At 34.5% G+C, this 17,574-nt stretch overlaps 2 protein-coding genes and 1 pseudogene across 3 annotated transcripts; 2 read left to right on the plus strand and 1 right to left on the minus strand.

Annotated features, from left to right (window-relative positions):
- Positions 1 to 401: 401 nt before the first annotated feature.
- On the plus strand, positions 402 to 5,257 carry LOC143626959 (putative polygalacturonase; annotated as a pseudogene). The gene is made up of 5 exons (XR_013152518.1): positions 402 to 944; positions 1,836 to 1,956; positions 2,726 to 2,900; positions 4,431 to 4,501; positions 4,588 to 5,257. The product of XR_013152518.1 is annotated as a putative polygalacturonase (transcript).
- Positions 5,258 to 8,289: 3,032 nt separating this feature from the next.
- LOC143626960 (uncharacterized) lies at positions 8,290 to 12,053 on the plus strand. The gene is made up of 11 exons (XM_077096877.1): positions 8,290 to 8,484; positions 9,170 to 9,306; positions 9,371 to 9,516; positions 9,609 to 10,057; positions 10,125 to 10,247; positions 10,346 to 10,467; positions 10,921 to 10,990; positions 11,093 to 11,185; positions 11,298 to 11,425; positions 11,503 to 11,644; positions 11,712 to 12,053. Exons 1-11 carry the CDS (start codon positions 8,326 to 8,328, stop codon positions 11,814 to 11,816), a joined length of 1,674 nt encoding a protein of 557 aa, XP_076952992.1. The 5' UTR covers positions 8,290 to 8,325; the 3' UTR covers positions 11,817 to 12,053.
- Positions 12,054 to 14,796: 2,743 nt separating this feature from the next.
- LOC143626961 (transcription factor HY5-like) lies at positions 14,797 to 17,296 on the minus strand. Its single transcript, XM_077096878.1, has 5 exons — positions 16,670 to 17,296; positions 15,667 to 15,859; positions 15,431 to 15,587; positions 15,272 to 15,333; positions 14,797 to 15,235 (listed from the first exon to the last, which is right to left on the minus strand). The coding sequence occupies exons 1-4, from the start codon at positions 16,767 to 16,769 to the stop codon at positions 15,292 to 15,294; spliced, it is 492 nt and encodes a 163-aa protein (XP_076952993.1). The 5' UTR covers positions 16,770 to 17,296; the 3' UTR covers positions 14,797 to 15,235; positions 15,272 to 15,291.
- Positions 17,297 to 17,574: the final 278 nt, after the last annotated feature.

The following is a 17,574-nucleotide window of genomic DNA, read 5'->3' on the forward strand; positions in this document are numbered from 1 at the left end:
CTATTTAAACATAAACTCTTTTATATTATAACACATAATTATTATACTAATATTTTTATATTAAGTATGTTTAGAATATAATTTATTGTATTAATAATTCAATCAATGGAGATTGACCAATTAATATTGTATGTTGAATTTATAATCAATATTATATTTAGAACAAATATTTTTGTTTCTTTTTTACTAATAAAAGAGAAATGATTTTGGAGGGAATTTGATATTGAGAATTAACCTTATAATGTCATGTGTCAGAATTATATTTTCTTTATTAGTATAGACAGAGGTAGATTATTAATTTAATAAAAATGCAGAGTTGTTTAGGGGTCTCTTTCATGAGTTTCATGTCATATAAACCAAAAATATAACATAACCCAACACAACACAACACAACACAACACAACACGCTCCTTAACCCATCTCCTTTGATCATATACATATATATACATATACATACATATACATAATAAATATTATTATGCATGTGTAAATAACATAAAACACAAATTCAATACCATGATGGACGTCAACGAATACCCAAATCCAATCCTGAATAAACTAATCTCCGCCATCAAGAAACCATCATGGTTCTTTCTTCTCCTTCTAGTCACCCTTATCCTTATATTAACCCTCCAAATCACCACCACCCAACGCCCTTTTTCGACCCGGTTGTTCGTTTCCGGGTACCCGGGTCGGGTACGTGTGACGGGTCGGTGCCGGTACGGGCGGTGAAGATGTCGATCGTGGAGTTTGGTGGTGTCGGTGACGGAGTGACGTCGAACACGGCGGCGTTTACGGCGGCGATGAGGAAAGTGAAGGAGTTTGAAACTAAAGGTGGGGCCCAGTTGAATGTTCCCAAAGGTTATTGGGTGACTGGGAGTTTTAATGTCACGAGTGAGTTTACTTTGTTTCTTGAACAAGGGGCTGTTATTATGGGCTCAGAGGTAATTTTTATTACTTTTTTACTGTTGTTGTAGAAAGTCAAAGTTTGACTTTTTGGGTCGTAAGTGTTGTAGTAACCGTTAGTCAGCCAGTGGGGTGGGGACTGATGACTAAGCTGGATTAATCGGGATTAAGCGGTGTCTAATCAGGATTTTTACAACCACGTGATACTTGAATGTTTTCGATTGATTAGGATAAAAGCTATTTATGTTTATATTGTCGATTGATTAGGATAAAAGCTATTTTAGATGTTAAGATGTTTAATGGCTTGATCATAGAAGTTAGTTTGTAGGTTAGTTGGTTAATTTTCTTGATATATTACCTCTCAAAATACTTTCTTTAGCCTTTATTAAGTTCTAAAATCAATTTATGTTTTTTGGTCATTGTTTTTAATCAAAAAGGTTAAAAGGGTACCTTTTTGCTTCTTATTTTGGTTGAGTAATTGAATTTTGCTTAAAGTATGTAGTTGCCAAATAAATGAAGTAGCTAGGGGATAGAAAGACTATAAATTTCAACAATTTTTATAAGAAAGGTTAAAATTACCAATTTGTCCTCACTTTTATCCGTGGTTGAAAAATAGCGCCGAGTACTCGGCAAGTAATTCTTAAGTACTCGCCGACTAGGCCGAGTACTCTCAACTTTCCAGTCGAGCGAGTTGGTAAGCCTAGAGACTTCTGGGATGAAAACTCTATTGGTATTCTCTTTTACCAACAAAATTTTATAAGAAAGCCTAAAATTACCAATTTGTCCTCACTTTTATCATGAAAGCTCTATTGGTATTTCTTTTGATCAACATGTAATTTATTTATATAAATTTGTTACATATTATATCACTGCATGAACATGTTTCAACTACCGAAACTAAAACTTAGAATTTGTTGTTTAAATTATAGGATCCGAAAGAATGGCCTATAATCGAGCCGTTACCTTCTTACGGAAGAGGAAGAGAAAGATTAGGAGGGAGACATATAAGCCTAATTCATGGTGATGGTCTCACAAATGTTGTCATTACAGGTACACCATAATTGTTTTTCTACTTGTATTAATATTTTTTTTGTTAAAAAACATGGTATCATGTTACTATTCTTATCATTGCCACTAAATAGTTGTCATTATCATTTGTTTGTCTCTTTAATTATTCAAATACTAATGTCTGGTGGGAAATCATTACTTTAGCATCATCATTTATATAAGGGAATAAAAAAAATATGGTTTTTGGGCCAAACTATTCATCTTATTAGCCACACACTAAAGGGGGAATCATACCTATGATTGTTATGCTTTTGGTTAATATAATATTAGTGAATAAGTTCTTTAAATAATATTCAAATTGGACCATCCTTTGATTGTTACGTTGGATGATGTTATCCATGTACCAAATAACTCAAATGGGATTTGGTTACTGTTTTTTTATGTTGTTTGATTATTAGTATAATCCCATGTTCATATACAAAGGTTACAGTCTGTCATATGCAGTCCAAGGAATAATTTTCTGATCCAAAAAGACGGTATGGTATATAAAAGTAGTAACCGTTTTTCAAACTAAACGATAATCAAGTTTCATATATGTTCCATTTTGTCGGTTAATTATAGAACGTGTAATAATCAATGAACGATATTAAAACGTTAGTGGTCGTTTTATCTAAGGAACTTTAATAAGCCCACTAACATATGCATCATGTCATATAACCATAGATATATAAAGTCAATGTGGTTTGCACTTATGGGTTCATATCATGATGATGAATGATAATGAACTTGCGTTTTTGATGTGTAATGTTAGGGCAAAACGGAACTATCGATGGGCGCGGTAAGATGTGGTGGGACCTATGGTGGAATAGGACATTGGAACACACTAGAGGCCACCTTGTTGAAATTATGAACTCAAACAATATACTCATTTCCAACCTTACATTTAGAAATTCTCCATTTTGGACCATCCACCCTGTTTACTGCAGGTATGATCTTCTTTTAGTTGACTTACTACAAACAAAGTTAGCATGTTTTACGTTCACGATTTGATTTTGGCGGTTTAATAGTTCGGCTGACTGTTTGAAACCAGTCATTTAAATTGAACTGACCGGTTAACGTTTTGTTACTCTTTTATAATATTAATTTATGTATATATGTCATATTAATAGATCATCTTTTATGATTTTCTTAATATAATACCAAACCGACTATTTTGAAAAAAATAAGTCTTTCACACCGCCAAAACAATTTTCTCGGTCTAGCTGATCCAACCAACTCAACCAATTCAGTTTTTCGCTTTTCATACCGTAGTTAGCAGTTTGGCCAATAATTTATCAAAACCGAACCGAGAATACCTTTTTAGTTTTATTTATTAATATTTAACAAAGTGGGAGTATCATATCATTACAACCCCATGTTTAAAAGAATTGACAAAACTAAATTTATGTTACCTTTTTGCCATTTAAAGCAATTTGAACATAGACTATGAATCACGTTGATACAGTGATAGGGCACTAGGAAAAGTATGATGCTAATTAATATTTTATTTATGGCCATATGTGCTCCATGATGCTATTTTGTCCATTTTACCCCTGGTCCAAATTTGGATTCATATGCACTTTTGGTTATGTACAAAATATCATATATGTAGGTAAATTCTCATTCTTCTAGTCCACTGTTTTCATTATGTGGGGCTCATCTACATTTTTTGTCTTAGGTTGTCTTAGCACTTACCTAGGCTTAAACATTGAATAGTAATGAATCTTGAAACACAGATCACATGCTTGTTCACATGTTGTATGTGACAACAAGAAGTTGCACATGATCTAGTTTTTATTTTAATGACCATAATGAGGGTAACGTGACATACAAGCTTCCACCATTAATACCTTGCATGATAGAAATATAAAATTTAGGCTCTTTTGTTTTTTTATCATCCTAAGAGAAAATGTTAATGAACAAGTTTGCCTAAGAGAAAGTTTCGTTAACTGTTTATTGAACTTGAGAAGTTCGTTTATGTTCGCTTATTTAATAAACGATGAACATGAACAAATTCTTTTTGTTCATTTAGTTAAACGAACGAACATGACCATATGTCTTGTTTATTTTTTATGTTCGTGAACTTTCGTTTACGTTTGTTTACGAACACGTTCATTTATGTTCATTAGGTTGCGTTGTTAATACATGCATTCAAATATTTTAGGCACATTACAAACTAGTTTGCTTTTAATAACCTTTTAAGCCTAACAATTTGTTGTTCATATGAGCACATTTACTTTATAATTGGTTTTAGCTGAGTTATGTTCGTTCATGTATGTTCAGTTATGTTCGCTCATTTATGTTTTGTGAACAGTTTGTTTATATTGTTAATGAACGAACATGAACACGTTCATTTTCTTAATGAACTACCATGAGCAAGAGACCTCTGTTCTCTAGTTGTTCTGTTCATATTCGTTCAGTTCCTTTACAAGCATAGAGAAAATCATAAAAATAACCCTTCGTTTTTGGTGTTCCAGTAACGTCGTTATAAAAGACATGACGATATTGGCTCCACTCAACGCTCCAAATACCGACGGCATAGACCCAGGTAACGCCTTTTCAAAAATTCCCATTCTACCCTTGAAAACTTATATTACAAAATTTTTCAAAACAACTAATTCCATACCGTTACAGATTCATGTACAAACGTATGCATCGAAGACTGTTACATAGAAAGCGGGGATGACCTCGTAGCCATAAAAAGCGGGTGGGACCAGTACGGGACATCCATGGCCCGCCCGAGCTCCAACATTATTATAAGACGGGTATCAGGAACAACCCCGACTTGTTCAGGAATCGGGATTGGTAGTGAAATGTCGGGCGGCATTTCAAACATGTTAATGGAGAATCTTCACATTCGAAACTCGGCAGCGGGTGTTAGAATAAAAACCGACAAAGGTCGAGGGGGGTATATTGTAAATATCACAATTACAAATGTTACAATGGAGAATGTTAAGGTGCCCCTAAGGTTTAGTCGGGGTGCCGATGACCACCCCAATGATTTGTGGGACCCGCAAGCGTTACCGAAGATTAAGGGTATTTATACAAGTGATGTGGTTAGTTTTAATTCTAGGAAAGCTCCTATGTTGTTGGGGTTAGAGGGTGCACCTTTTGAAAGAATATGTATGAAAAATGTTAGTTTGCTTGGGTTACCGCCAACCGCGCAGTGGCACTGTGAGCATATATCGGGTTTTGCTAGTGGTGTTATGCCACCACCGTGTCCGTTGTTGCAAATAAACGGTTCGGTGAGTTGTGTGTAGGCGATCGTGGTTTGAGTGAATGTTTTGGGCTGTTTGGATATGGTGTTAATTTACACAGCGACTGCTGCATGTGATTCTTGCCCGTAAAACGGGCCACATTCGGACCAAACTGGAAATGCAAAAAACATAACCAAGAACAGGAGTATTGTTGTTTGGGTCGGTCTGGGTTGTGTTGGATTAGTCGGGTTGGACCGGAACACTTGGGCTGCAAAATTTTTATTCTTTTTACTTAAAAAGCTTTTAACTTATACTTCATATTGTGTTGGGTTAGTCGGGTCAGGCCAGGACTCAGTCTCGGGTTGGACGGAAACACTTGGGCTGCCAAATTGGTATTCATTTGATTATTATTTAAAAAGTTATTATACTTAAAAAGGGTATAAAAATGTATCTTGTTCTGTTTTTAATTCTTACCATGCAATTTATATTTCTATTGATAATATTTTTTGCATTGTAGATGTTTTGTTAAATCAAGATAATTTGCCACAGCTTTATACTGTGAAATTTAAAGATAATTTGAATTTAAATGCCATGCACTTAATTTATTATCATTTTGGTTAAACAAACTTATCATCATTGAGAATTATTGCGTTTAGGGGAGACATTAATAGAAATATTATAAATTGTATCATGGTATGTGTATACAGTTTTAGCTCGGTTGTTTTCGGGTCTCTTTTGGTTTTTGTCTGGTTGGGACCGAACTGGCCCGAAACCGAATGCATTAGTGAGTTTGTTGTACACTTGTATGATCGGCTGGCTTCATAGTTTGTTATTGGGTGTTCTGTAATGTTACCAAGTCTTTTAACTATTGTTTTTATCAACGGCAAACTGAACCGCTAGTATTAAAACCAGCTGGTTTTAGTGAAACCGGGTTAACCAGAAAACATTTTGCAAGCTTGAGATCGACTAGTATAAGGATTCGGCAAGTACCATACATTTGCAAAACCAACTAAACTTGTTTTTAATTGGCTAGTAAGATATTAATACATATTTTTGTACTTTGAAGGAATTGAAATATTATCGCACCATTCACACTTAAATATGGTACTTCTAGACCAAGAACTCCATCTTCGTTTCTTGAAGGTTGATGTGTATCTTTTCAACATCAAGGGACCGTACAACCATTGAAACACTAAGTGAGTGCGTATCTTTTCAACATCAATGTAGGTTTTTTGGTGCACACGGAATCCATCTTTAAGATGTAAATTTGTAACCGAGACAAAACTTGTCTTTCCAAGGTCTTCTACTTTGAATGCTCTTTTTGAGAATTCAGTTGTGATATGAAGTTTCTAAGTAATTTCAATTATATATATAGGGAAAGTTAACGTACAAATAAAATTAGCGTGCTAAACGTGAAAGTCAAGTATAGTAATTAAATATACAAATAGATTAATTATGTCTATAACAATTATAATTATTCATATTCTAATTTATTTATATACATGTGTGGATAAATAAAATCATGTTGGTTACATTCTTTCAACAAATACCCACTAAGGCTAGTGCATCACATACACACATATAATGATTGCCTAATTTTAAATGAAAGGTGTTGTCACAAATTTAATCTACATTATTTCAATAATTTGAATCCTTTAAGGGGTTTCATAAAATAATCAGTACCAAGTGAGCTATATGCGTAAGTTGCCATGACATTCATCAGTCACAGACTCGTAGATTAAGTTCTTCTTGTATTACCAGAATAACAGGTTATCGTAAAAGCACTACATCCAGTCATCCACCACTAGAGAATATGTCTTCGCATAATCAATTCTAAGTCTTAAATGATTTAACCGAATGCATTAGTGACTTTGCTAAATAGTATGTCAATGCGTGTGTAAAATCATATATCATAGTTTTTAATTAACATGTTTTATCGTGTTTTATAGAGGTACTGGTATACTAAATAGTATGTCAATGCGTGTGTAAAATATTTTTCGTATAAAAAATAATAAAAGAGTTGTATTTTTTTGATTCGATTGAAACTAAAGTGGTGTCTCAACCAATCTACTGATGTAGGATGTTAAAGACGGAGTATGATAAAGTGGATGGTCCGACCGTTGGCCACGTTACATAGATTGCAGCAATTAATAAACCATCGATAAGATTAAGAATAACGATCACCTCCATTTCTATCTATTCCAATGATCCAACAACGAAACCCCAACTCTTAAAACCACCATGAGTCGTCGCCTCATTTCTTCATTCCGCGCTCTTTCTCGACACCGGACCTTTTATTATTATTATTATTATTATTACCGGTTCACCGCCCTCCGCCTCTACTCCAACGATGCTCAATCTAATTATATTCCAGGTACCTTCAATTTATATTATCCTATCCTCTTTATTCGTATCTGGGATCAAAGTTGAAATATATATTTACGGTTGTCTTTTGTGAAATTGACCTCTTTAGGATGTAGAATTGAACTTTATTTCTGTCCAATTTGCCATCTGTTATACTTTAAGATTGATTAATAGTTATGCTGCAACTGTCGATAACTGAGTATAACATAGCTTCAAACACCGTAACTAAGCTTGAAACCGGCGTATTTCAGTTTTGAAATGTCATAAATGAGCTTGGAAGTTGGAACACCATAATCAAACCATTCTCAACTTAAACAAAGAAAAAAAATATGCATTGGACGATTAATCGACTCACAACCGAAGCTCAGTTGATTTTTGTGAAATTGCCCCCTTTAGGATGAATAATTGAATTATACTTTTAAGATTATTACTAGAATTAACCATAATGGACGGTTTTGGTTAAGTGAATCTGATTAATCAATCATTCGGTTATGTGCGTTATGGTTATGGTTAATGAGTCTGCGATTACTCACTTTAACCGAAACCCAAACCAAACCGAACCTTGTATGTTTATGTTTTCCAAACATGTAAATTTCAGCTACAAAATGTCATAATTGAGCTTGGAACACCATAATCAAACCATTTTCAACTGGAATAAACAAAAAAAAAAGTGTTGAACAATTAACCGAACATAACCAAAATTGACACATACCTGAATCGAACGACTTTGCATACCTGAACCAGCATGTTTGATGAAATGTAATCTTTGGCCTCCTTTATTGCTGCCTCGCATTATCTGATTAATGCTATCATGCGAATGTATATTGATTCAGGGCCACGTACACAATATAAAAACCTGGTCAAAGAAGGAAGGTTGCAGTTTGATCCTTACCAGGAGAAAGTTGCTTTAGAACTAGATAACTTGCGTCAAAGATTGGAACAGTATGAAAAAGAAATGCAAGAATATCATGTAGGTTTTGAAAGTTAACATCCCCGATTTATATTATTCATTTTTTATGAAAACTGAATTTTAATAATCCAAACTATTACCCACTGGTCACATTAGCGATATAGATTATTATCGGTAGGCCTGGCAATTTTGACGCACTATTTTAAATAATGTTGGGGTGATATGGGCGGTTGTTTCTCATAGAACGGGTCAAGAGTGGCTTGATTGAGACAACCCTTTCTAGTGAATCGGTTGGTATTACACACGCAACCGGCGCCGGTACGCGACTAACCCGACACTGGTACATAGCGCGCCACGGCGGTGCCAGTTATGTGTCTGATGTGAAACCGGTTCTGACCTGAACATTTTGGATGGTTTTTTGAAATTCTATAAATGAAAGAATTTTAGTCTAATTATTTTAAGTTTCTCTAGTTATGATATTTTCCCAATTGTTTAAACCAACCTTTTCTGACCCGAAACCCTGTCCGACCCAACCCCGTTCTGACCTGTACCCCTTTCAGCCCGAACAAAAATTTTGAATCGACCCATTTTGACCTGAACCTGTTTTGACCCGTAACCCGAATCTGCCCGCCAGACATGTTTGCCAGGCCTAATTACTGGTCAATGGGTCTCCGTCTGGATTATTAAAATCTAGTTTACCTTTATTTTGCCTATAATTAAGTGACTTATTACGTATTATCTTTAGATTAAACTAGCCAAGTGGGAAGAAAACCGCGAGAATGAGCGTCGTAAGCTTTTACTAAAGGAAGCCGAGAGTAAACAACAACGAAGTGAAGCATTAGACAAGACACACAATAGATTCTTGGGCCGATGGCTTGATCGGTAACTCATAATAATCACATTCTTTTCTCGTGTAATTTTATTAATGACACTTAATTTTACGCAGGAAAAAACCCGTGAATGTAGAAGCCGGAGTCGGAAAATGGGTTTCATATCTAAACAGAGAAAAGAAGTTGGATTTAGCAGTTGGCAAACGCCCCGATATCCCACCAGCCCCTAAAGGATTATATATTTACGGGAATGTTGGTAGCGGTATATTTACAATTGACTGTTGACCTTTTCTAGTCCTTTGACTTTAGTCAACTGTATTTTATTGTTTTTTTAATTATTAAAATGCCATGTAGGCAAGACGATGTTGATGGATATGTTTTATAACTCCACCAAAGGAATTGTTACACATAGAAGACGGTTTCACTTTCATGAAGCAATGTTAGAGATTAACGAGCGTATGCATAAGGTGTGGAAAAATGAAGTGCAAGAAAAGTCAACACAGTCAACCATTGCTAATTGGATAATCAACCTTCCGTTTGATACTAAAGTTAAGGAATGGATAGCTGGTGAAGAAAGTTACAAGGAGAATATGCAAATGAAGAATATTCTTCCGGCTGTCGCAGATAAGTTTCTTGTTGACCAGAAAAATCAAAGCAGAGGCGCTAGTATTCTATGTTTTGATGAAATCCAGACCGTTGATGTGTTTGCAATTGTTGCCTTATCGGGAATTATTAGCAGATTGTTAAGTACTGGAACGATTCTTGTTGCCACTAGTAACCGAGCGCCAAGTGACTTGAATCAAGTACGATTTCGATATTAATTACAATGAATTGTACGTATTAATTACTCATGTTTATTATATTATTTAGGATGGTATGCAATGGGAGATATTTTTGAAGCTTCTTGAAAAATTAGATGACCATTGTGGAACTGTTTTAATTGGAAGTGAAACTGATTACCGTCGTTTATTATCACAAAGATCTATAAACCTGGTAAGAAAATAAGGTTTACCTTTAATCTACACAATTACTTTCATTTATGAATTTGTCTACTTTTATGAGGTGGTTATACTGATATTATTTATGCATAGGTGACCTACTTTTACCCTTTAAACAGCATCGCAACCAAGAAATTTGAGAACGTGTGGGATGAAACAATAAGAAATTTTGGAGGATCTGTTAGATCTGAAACTATCTCAGTAATGTTTGGCAGGTACATCTTATTAGGGGTGTAAACGAGCCGAGCCACTTGTGAACTACTCGAGATTGGCTAGCTAAAGGCTCAAATTTAGTGAAGCTTAAATGAACATTAGCTTCATATACCGAGCATGATTGGATTTGCGAGCCTAAACAAGCCTATTATCTAGATAAATGTAATGACTTATTTTTAATATAATAAACTTATAATTAACTATTATAACAAAAATAACTAAATAATATATGTCATCTTTTATATATAAATTAATGTTTATAAACTGAGTTTTGACTTGAAAATTTTGTCACGAGCTAAGCTCAAGCTCTTTTTAACTAATCGAGCCGAGCTGGAGCTTAGGCAAGGTCAGTCTTGACTAGTTTTACACCCCTAGTCTTAAGGTCAACATGTTTTAAACGCTACTAGACTTTCAATATATGAAGCTAAATGTTGAATGATTAATGAATTATGTAGAACACTGGAAGTTCCTGAAAGCTGTAACGGGGTAGCAAAGTTTTCATTTGAATATTTATGTGGTCGTCCGGTACAATTCTGATATAATTTGCTATATATATCAGTTCATTGAGTGTAATTCTTTTTTTACATTTACCATTTTTGAGTTAATAATGATAAGCATCATTTTTAGGTTGGCGCTGCAGATTACATTGCTGTGGCCAAAAATTACCATACAGTATTCGTATCAGACATTCCTATGATGAGTATGCGGATTCGTGACAAGGTGCGTTGACCAAATTTGGTCAAACGATAACCAATTTGACATCCTAGCTACATATCGTTGATGAGTATGCGGATGATTCATGTTTACATTACTATTTTTATTATTATTTCAGGCACGGAGATTTATCATACTCGTTGATGAGTTATACAATCACCATTGTTGTTTATACAGTTCTGCTGCTTCTTCTATTGAAGAATTATTTCAGGGAACCGAAGAGGGAACTCTTTTTGATTTAGAGAGGTAAGTTTTTGTTATTGAAAATTTGGAGTTTTTCTTTTAATGTTTTTATGATCTAATTGTGTGATTTTGAATAACAGTTTTCAGTTTGAAACGGAGGCAGAAGGTTCAAAGCTTCGTAGAGATGTTTTAGCGGAGGGAAATATTGGTTCGGGAGGTGCTCCAGCTGGCATCATTTCCATGCTTTCTGGAAAAGAGGAAATGTTTGCTTTTCGTCGAGCGGTATCTTTCTCTCTCTCTTTCTATATATACACATACATATGATGTGACATTGATGATGGTTTTGTAGGTCTCGCGTCTCATTGAAATGCAAACGCCTTTCTATCAGGAAGGCGTACGGCTTTATCATCCACTTTTTCAGGCAGACCGTATTGGGTCAACATGCGCAACATGAAACATGTTACCGGTTTAGAAACAACTGTTTGAAAGATGGATTTGTTTTGTGTATGATATGATGATAGATTGGTGAAAGAATCCCAATAAGGTTATATTTAATGTGACATCTTGGGCTTGCTTGGAATCAGCAGCCCCTTGAGTGTATACTCAGCTCTTACCTGTTGTTAGTAGTTATATGATGTATAACTTTTCATGATTAAGCAAGGTCACATTGATTATTTGATTTGAAAGATATTGATTCTTTAAATTGTGATACAAATATGTTGTGTTTTGCCTTTGCTTTTAGTCCCGCAATGTTTATTTAACTCTATACTTATAGTCTTGGGTGTGATTCACAAATTATGATCGGTCTGTTTTGTATGGAGATGCCAGTGGCCGATATTGTGAGTACTAGTGTTAAGTGATTTCTGCAATCAAAATGATTTGTTATGAGGGCTAGCTCATTGATTTTGGAGGCCTAAATCGAAATGAGATTTTGCGGTCATTTCATGACAATTGTTTAAAAATAACCGCTTATTACATGTCTCGAAATTGCAACCTATTGTTTAAAAAAAACGCTTACCACCAAACCAAAACATGCCTTTGAGTTTATTTTGTCCACGTTAATATATCTATATATAATAGTTTTTTTTGGATTTAGAGGCCTTAATTAAGTGTGGTTTAAAACCTTTGCCTGATTTCGCTGGCCCATGGCCGGTCCTACTTATGCATTATTGTTATCCTGTAACACTGTATTTTTTTAAAGGATGACAACCAAGAAAAAGAAGTTCAAATTTTTGAAGTTGTTTAGACATGTAGCATGAGTTGTGTTGTGTTGTGTTGTGACATGAGTTGTCTTGTTATGTGATCATGATTACGTTTATATTGATGTCAAACTGTCAAAGTGTGTTATTATTGAAATTTGGTTAGTGTTGAAAATCTAGACAACATCGGTAAAGTTAGTTGCGGAATGTGTGTTGTAGGTATGAGGATATTAATCATTTTATTTCTAGTTTCCTAGGCTGCATGGATCACCTATGCGGCAAAACTAGCAAGAAGCTAGGCGTCAAAAAAACAATACAGCCGGTAAAATGAGAAATTACATCAATCCTTTCATAACAAAGTTTTATACAAGGACCTATTTTATATCCATAGAAAGTAAGCTTAATGACTTGATTTCCTCTGCCACCTTGGAGTTGGAATAGGCATTATTGGAGAACATAACTCATTTCTTACCTTTCAAATACACCAACACGGCATCATAACATAATATATAGTTTTATGAAACGTCTGAGAAAGCAAAGATTGGTGGAACTCGATACCAAGAGCTAATAAAATTCATAAGCGGATGAGAAGAAACCTATGTATCAATCCAAAATCTTATATCCATACCGTCTCCAACTTTGCCCTTAATCATGTTGGTTAGCTCCAGATTTGAGAATGTAAGCTTGTGTTCCTAATAGGCGATTGTATTCCGACAACCAGTTATACTGCTCACATGAAGTGATGCGGGCCATGATCGTTGCGTTGTATGAATGGATAACACCACTCTTCTCAAAAGTGCCTGATGTTTTAACTTTAAAAACGCCACCACAATTTCGTTAATAGGGCAATGTTAGCATCCCTTAACAGTGTAAGCCCAAGACCTCTAGTGTCGATCGGGGTGGTAATTTTACTCCAACTAACCCAACATATTTTGCCATATTCCACATTTTTGGCTTTGAGATATGCTTTCCAAGAGCTTCCTATTTACTATCACCAGTATATATGCATCATTTAAAGTAGGTAGTAGTTCTTTTTTCTCTTATGTACTCACTTGACCATTGTTATATATCATGTACCAATCAAAAGACCCATGTTTTTATATACGTGTAGTGGTATCGAGTTGAGAAATAATTTCTTCTTTGTATTGTTTCTTAAACCATTTCATTGGTATCCGAGCTACCGGTCCTAGGAGTAGATGCTCAGTTACTGAAATTTCTACCACCGATGATCAAGATCACCCACTAGGAATCAAGAGTTAGAAAAAACAATCAATTATAATAAACGACTATTTTTCGTCTAAATGTAGACAAAACTTTTTTTTTTCTCATAAACGTTCGATAGGTCTTCGAAAATTTAGTTAGGAATTTGGACAATATAAGCCGCGCTTCACCATAAACCATTCTGGGACCAAATTTCGTACCAGGAACCTAAAAATGGTGTGATGGCCACACCGACCGGTCCCAGGGACAACATGAGAGAGGTAAATTACGTGTCCCAATAAATCAGGTGGTGTTGGGGTTTTATCCCCAAACCTCCACAATAGATTCCTAACTGCCAAGCATCGATTGAGGAGAAAATAAATTTCCTAGATTCAGTAAATAGGATGCGGATGACTTGATTTACCAATGGGATCGTTTCTTTCCTATTAACAAGACATCAAAGAATATTAAGATCAAGATCAGTATGTGATAATCCATTTGAAAGGGAACACCAGTGATTTAGGCATTTTTAGTTATTAGTGAAGTTAAGGAAAGAGGGGTGTTGAGTAGTTTTCTGTATGAACTAGTTAAAACAAATTATGTGACCGGGAATGGAGGGAGTGAAAATAAAAAAAAATGACGTTTTAAGGTGTGTAAGTGGTGTAAGAGAAGAGTGAAGTTTAATTTCTTTTCCCGTACGACCACAAAATCAAGTTTTTGGGGCCCTCATCAGTGAAGCTCTTAGAGGTACAATCTTACACGAAACTAGAGGAACTATAACATATTTGACTTTAGAAAACGTTTCTTTGTCAAGGAGATTTACAAAATAGTCATGTCGACCAAGAAATTTTCCAAATAACATTTCAAGTAGAGCTTGGCCATCGACTTTGGGCTTTTTATAGTGTTTGGTCGACGGCAAGAAGGCTTAGCCGGAGGCTATGGGGGTATTTTAGTGTTAAGCTGATGGCTAGAGCCTTTTTTTTGTCAACCGACTATGTTGATTATTCCTCTTTCTCTTCGGTATCATATACTCATCTCCTTCATTATGGTCTCTCATGTCTTTCCTCAAAAATATCCATAAACACTAATACAACACAGAAAGCATGTACCCCACCCAAAACTTCTAGAGTGATCCGTAAGATCATTGTGGTAGGTAACAAGTACCAAAATAATGTAAAAAGTCCAGATTTTTATGTCCTTATAACATGTGTCAAAACTAACACCTTATACAACTTTAAAAACTTAGGACAAGTTGTGAACTATAAAATCGGGCCAAGTACATGCACATTTTAATATTTTATATAGATATCTAAATTTATTAAATATCTTTACAAACATTCCACCACTAGAATAATTATATAATATTCTCAAATAAAGCTTCAACATCGCCATCCCCACCACCATTTATGTTCCTTAACACACAAGAAACTGCAAAAGCATATGCTAATTACTTCTAAAACAATATCTAATTCTACTTAAATACTACTTCTACTTCTACTTCTACTTCTACTTCTACTTCTACTTCTACTTCTACTTCCTTTCTTGAATGCCAGCCGTTGTGTTCTTTAGTATCTGCATCATAACAACAATATTATAATAAGTATAAAGTCTCTTAAACATTAAAGGTCTTAAGTTCGAGTCTTTAAAAGTTAAAAAAAAATATACATACATGTCTAAGCATCTGGTTCTCATTTTGCATAGTCGACATACGCTCTTCAAGCTCCGAGTTCTTCTTCTCCAACTCTTTAACGCGTGCCTCCAACTCGCTCAAGTACGCCTTCTTTCTTTCTCTTGCCTGTTGAGCCGAAACTCGATTCCTCAATAACCTGTTTAAACATTCCAAAATTTTAAATAAAATTCTTAATATTGGTTACTTTTGTAACAAGTTAACCTTCAAATTAATACCTCTTTAATCGTTTGTTTTCTTTGTCAGCCGGACTTTTCCCTTTTCTCCTTTTACCTTCCGTAGATACTTGAACCCGGTCTGGTTGTGAAACTGACACCAGTTCCCTGCCGGTTCCTGATGTTATGACGGTTTCTGGTCGGGCTTCTCCACCAATCTCCGGCACCTTTCTGATCTCATCATCACTCTCCATACCTATTATTATCACACATTACTCAAATCATAAAATTAATCTAATAAACGTATAAATAACTAGCGTAATTATTACAATACAATTTGTACAATTTTGAAACAAAGTAATTACACCAAAAAGTGAAGTAGGTTGATAATAACTAATTTAATTCAAAAATTAAATTATACAGTAGTAACTAGAGTAATTATTAATGCTAAACAATTATATGAACTATAGTAATTTAAAAATAAATGAATAAAGTCGGGTGCTCTGGCTCAAAAACTAAAAGTAATATTCTAGTTATTTAACGCTTAGTATGTTAAATTTATTTGTATTTAATCCTCAAATCGAATATATACATGCTGATCATATCACCAAGTTTACTCTAATTCAAAAATTAAACTGTACAATAATAACTAGAGTAATTATTGTTATACGTTTTTAAACTGAAATAATTATAAAATAGATAAATAAAGTAAGCACTCTAGTCCAAAACTGAAAACTAATACTCTAGTTATTCGTATTCTTAAAATGTTAAATTTATTTGTATTTGATCCTAAATCGAATTTATACGTGTGATCACCAAATTTAGTATAATTCAAAAGTTAAAGTGTACCATAATTACTCATAATTACTATAGTTATTTATTGCTATACTGTTTTCAACTAGAATAATTTCAAAATAAATATATATATATAAAGTAGGGTGCTCTAGTTGAAAAATTAAAAAGTAATATTAAATCTATTAGTATTTGATCCTGATATTAAATATGAACATGCCGATCATATCACCAAATTTATAAAACGAAAACAAGAAAGTGACTAAAAATATACCTTCTTTCACATTAATTTGGAGAGCCGAGCTTGAAGATCTTTCACTGCTTGACTGTAGACTCGCCGCGACCGAGCTCGTTGCCGCTGCTTGATCCTGCATTTCTAGAGAAAGAAAACAGCAATCAAGCAATGAAAACACTCTTTTCTTCAATGTTTTTTGTCGGGTGAAAAGAATGAAACAAGGCGGGAAGATATTGGTGACAGAGAGAGAAAGTGAATAATATTATAGCCGTTGGATGATGATTGATCGAACGGTTAAGAAACTGAGACGTGGAAACGTAATATGCCACAATGTGAATGTGTTAATCTGAAGACAAGTAGATGAGATACGTGGAGGAAGAGTGAGCTTAAGATGGTGACATTATTGGATGGCTGTGATTGGTTAAAGGTGGTGGCGATTAATGGGATTCCGGGGCCCGTATTGACATATTCTTGGTGCTCTATGTACGGGAATATGATCACAAAAGAAAGTGACTTGAAAGTTGAGGATATCAACTATGGTTATATTATTATTATTATTATTATTAATAATAGGACATGTGACTGTGTAAATATCACAACAGAATGTGATCACACGTGACGTGTCGTGTTCAAACGTCGTTTAGTTAATGTGGTATACGAGGACTACTTGCTTAGTTGTGTTATCGACTTATCGTATCACATGGCAACTACTACTCGCTTACTGATTATACTGATCGATTATCTGTTGGTTTTATATGATTTTATTTTCTTTGTGCTTAGGAAAGTTTTATCGTATAGTCATAGAAGATAACAAGAATGAATATGCAGACTTGTCCAACACTTCCAACATTTCAGTTGGCGATTATAATTGCTGACAGTTAGACAATTATATCGAGAAAAATTCTCCACTAGGAACTTAATCAGTGAGAGCCTGATTACCACTG

This window comes from Bidens hawaiensis, unplaced genomic scaffold (assembly GCF_021521415.1).
Source record: "Bidens hawaiensis isolate Kalapana, Puna unplaced genomic scaffold, B.hawaiensis_p1.1 tig00004551_1, whole genome shotgun sequence".
In the NCBI taxonomy this organism is placed as follows: Eukaryota; Viridiplantae; Streptophyta; class Magnoliopsida; order Asterales; family Asteraceae; genus Bidens; species Bidens hawaiensis.